This window comes from Kryptolebias marmoratus, linkage group LG10 (assembly GCF_001649575.2).
Source record: "Kryptolebias marmoratus isolate JLee-2015 linkage group LG10, ASM164957v2, whole genome shotgun sequence".
NCBI lineage: Eukaryota > Metazoa > Chordata > Actinopteri > Cyprinodontiformes > Rivulidae > Kryptolebias > Kryptolebias marmoratus.
In genome coordinates this window covers 5,684,012-5,687,985 of record NC_051439.1, presented here as the reverse complement: position 1 = coordinate 5,687,985, position 3,974 = coordinate 5,684,012, and the positions used below count along the sequence as shown (strand labels likewise).

Genomic DNA, 3,974 nt, shown 5'->3' with positions numbered 1-3,974 from the left:
TTTAAAAGCTCAACTCCACACTCTCTACTTCTGAATTGAGAAAGCTCCTCGGATGAGAAGCGAAACGTCTTCAGCTACAGAATAGAAGTCCAGTTGTTTTTGCTTTTTAACTTTTTTTGAATCTGATCTGGTCGTTCACACCTCCACCTGCTGAGAAGAACAGACACAACTAGAACTCTGTGGCTCAGTGTTAGTTTTCTTACTACCACCTGGAGACTTACAATGTTTAAAACACACTGACAAAAGATTAAAAAAAAAAACACTAATGATATATAATGTTTCTGTCACAGTATCTGTGAGTTTTGTTCTGTTTGTGACTGTAAAAGAAAGTAAATCAAACCACCTTAACTTTGAATAATAACTTGTTTATGACTAACTGGAGGTGTTCTGTTATCAGTTTTCCTTATTGGGTGTGAAGGTCAACTGGTGAGTTTATAATGTTTGATTTTCTGACCTTACTGACTTGAAGATCTCAGCTTTAGTTACTGATGATTTCTTTTTGCTTTTGCAACTCATGAAACTTATATATGATAACTATTGGACTTTTAGGACAGGAGAACTTTATTAATATTATGTGTTGGTTGTCTTAGTTTGCTTCAATGGATATTTGTTCTCTACAGACAGCGTCACAGAGGCCCTTCACTTTTTAAACTCAGGTGTTTTTTATTCTTAAACTCAGAGTATATTGAAATATGGAGGCTTGAATGTAAATTATAATGTTGTACGATGCGTTCAATTACAACTAGTAAATGCAAACATCAAGACTGAAACAGCCTGTATTTCAGAAATAGATGCAGAGTAATCAGAGTTAAAAGACATGAATCAGTTTTACATTAAAATATATTAAAATAATTCAGATATATTAGTTTAATACCTGGGAGGTCCTTAAAACTTTATGACAATAACTGGTCCTTGGGGGGAAAAAAATTAAATGTGCCCTGATTCTTCAGCATCTTATTCTTTTTAGTGTTGATTTTTGATTTTACCAGTTGTACTTGAATGCAGTGTGAAGTCCAACACCCTGCCCACAGACTGAGCTGTAAGAAGCCCTGTAGCAGCGCAGCATCTGATGAAGAACAGAAGACGAGTTAAAGTCCAGGACAGGATGAGGCATCAGTTACTGTGACACAAAAACATCGAACCAGCAGAGCGCACAGAAGGTTGACCAGAAACAACTTATGACAGTAGTGATGAGAATAAATCGTATCAGATTTCTTGTCTTTATGTGGACCTAAAGTTGACCTATAAACACACACTGAACATCAAACATCATATAGTGATCCTGTTATTCTCATAAACACAATGTTTGAGCCACTTCCTGTTCTCAGCTGGGTTTGAGTCTGAACAGACATGTTTGTTGTCATCCTTCAGTTGGGCGCAGTAAACATGACTTAACATCATATTAATGATCTTTAACTTTAATGATGTTAAACTGAAGTGATCTTGGTCATTCTGACCCATGCCGTTCAGGCTTTGGTTTGATCTGCCTGCTGAGGACTGTTGGACTTTACATCATGGACACTACCAGACATATTTAATTAATGACAGGAATAATTACAAACTTGGAAAGTAGAGCGAGTAAAGACAGCAGCAGAGGGAGGAAACGCGGTCTTTGCTGAAATCAGGTTTCTCTGATCGTCTAAACACATGATGGGACTCAGCTTTCTGCCTTCCAGACAGTCCAGAGAGCAGCTGACTGCAGAAACCTGACTGGACCTGAACCACATGGAAACTGACTCTTACTGATTTCTCTCTCAGACTGACTGAAGACCAGAAGATGGATGTTGGTGGGATAGAAGAGGACAGAGCAGGACCTCCAGGACCTCCAGGACCCAGCTGTCTTTCCATCAAGAGTGATGTGTCCAAAGGTGAACCTCTTAACTTCAGTGAAAAATCTGGACCCTTAGACACAAGGTAAAAATATGTATATTTTAAATGTATTTTACTAATCCTGAATTTGTTCTGCGTCTGACATTTTCATTATTTTTTAAAGTTTATCTGTCTGTTTTTGTGATTGCAGACATTAATTTAGTCCTTTTTTTTAATTCTTTCAATAATATTGTCTTTCTTGGTCCTCATTCACTGAATCCTTTGTTCCACATATTTTATGCAGAAAAGCATAAAAACTTTTCTGTGTTTCTTTTCAGAAGACGAAGAACTTTAGTTTTTCTATTTCCACCTGCCGTCTCCCTCTGACTCTGTTTACATTTGGGGATTATTTTACTGACTCGATATCTGTCAGACTGTCTGAAGGGTCCTCATCAATGATTCGATGTAAACAAACGACTCGTAATTGTTGGCAACAAAATCTGACAGAAACCTGACTGGACCTGAACCACATGGTAACTGACTCTTACGGGTTTCTCTCTCAGACTGACTGAAGACCAGAAGATGAACGTTGGCGGGATAGAAGAGGACAGAGCAGGACCTCCAGGACCTCTAGGACCCAGCTGTCTGTCCATGAGGAGTGATGTGTCCAAAGGTGAACCTCTAAACTTCAATGAAGAGCCTGGACCCTCAGACACAAGGTAAAAAATATGTATATTTTAAATGTATTTTACTAATCGTGAATTTGTTCTGCCTCTGACATTTTCATTATTTTTTAAACGTTTATCTGTCTGTTTTTGTGATTGAAGACATTAATTTAGTCCTTTTTTATTTATTTCAATAATATTGTCTTTCTTGGTCCTCATGCACTGAATTCAATTCAATTAAATTCAATTCAAAAATACTTTATTAATCCCAAAGGGAAATTAAATGTTGTTGTAGCTCATAATCCTGGTTTCGTTAAAGAGTTGTTATAGTTGTTGATGGCTGTGGGCAGGAAGGGTCTCTTTTAGCTGTCTGTCCCGATATGTCCTCGGCCCTGGTGTCCTCAAAGAGCCCCACCAGGTGAGCCTCGCTGGCCTCCTCCGGAGCCATGACGGCCGAGCTCTGGAAGCGCAGGTCGGTCTTGAACTCCTGGGCGATCTCCCGGACCAGTTGCTGAAAGGGCAGCTTCTGGATGAGCAGCTTAGTGGACTTCTGGTAGTGGTGGATCTCCCTGAGAGCCACAGTACCGAGCCTGTAGAGGTGAGGCTTCTTCACTTGGCTGGTGGCCGAGGCGCTCTTGCTGGCAGCTTTGGTGGCGAGCTGCTTCCTGGGAGCTTTACCTCCAGTGGATTTACAGGCAGTCTGCTTAGTTCTGGCCATGACTGGACTTCAGGGTTCCTCACATTCAGCGCTGAAGAGTAAAAGATGTTAATCAGCTGCTCCTGATTGTGAAAAAAAAAGCCACCTTGTTGTCATGTCATGTCATGTCATGGTTATGCATCATAACAAAATCTCCAAAAGTAAAAGGTTTCAGTAAAAAATCCTTGTAGCTGCACAGCATCCGATACCAGAGGAAATAATCTTAAAAAAAAGGGATTTACAAGTAGAAAAAGGAGGAATTAAAGTTTTCCAAAGCAATATCTCAGAATGAATGTAGCAGAGCTACTCCAACATGCAGCCACCTTGAGCGGCGCAATTCTAGAAGAGTCCTTGAATCCTTGAATCCTTGAATCCACGAATCCTTTGTTCCACATATTTGATGCAGAAAAGCATAAAAACTTTTCTGTATTTCTTTTCAGAAGAAGAACTTTAGCTTTTCTATTTCCACCTGCCGTCTCTGATTCCATTGTTCTCCCTCTGACTCTGTTTACAGCCGGGGATTATTTTACTGACTCGATATCTGTCAGACTGTCTGAAGTGTCCTCGTCAATGATCGGATGTAAACAAATGACTCGTAATTGTTGGCAACAAAATCTGGCCACTAATTTCACTAATTTATTACAAATTATGATGTACAGGTGCTGGTCATAAAATTAGAATATCATGAAAAAGTAGATTGATTTCAGTAATTCCATTTAAAAAGTGAAACTTGTATATTATATTCATACATTACATACAAACTCATATATTTCAAATGTTTATTTCGTTTAATTTTGATGATT

At 38.9% G+C, this 3,974-nt stretch overlaps 1 protein-coding gene across 2 annotated transcripts in view; it reads left to right on the top strand.

Annotated features, from left to right (window-relative positions):
* Nucleotides 1-3,974, top strand: part of LOC108239027 (protein NLRC3-like) — an 11,028-nt gene that overhangs the window by 1,569 nt on the left and 5,485 nt on the right. For both annotated transcript variants that reach the window (XM_037977970.1, XM_025007099.2), the window contains exons 2-3: nt 1,759-1,914; nt 2,373-2,528. In XM_037977970.1, coding sequence (XP_037833898.1) covers nt 1,778-1,914; nt 2,373-2,528 — 293 coding nt within the window. In that variant the 5' untranslated portion in view covers nt 1,759-1,777. The remainder of the gene's footprint in view (nt 1-1,758; nt 1,915-2,372; nt 2,529-3,974) is intronic.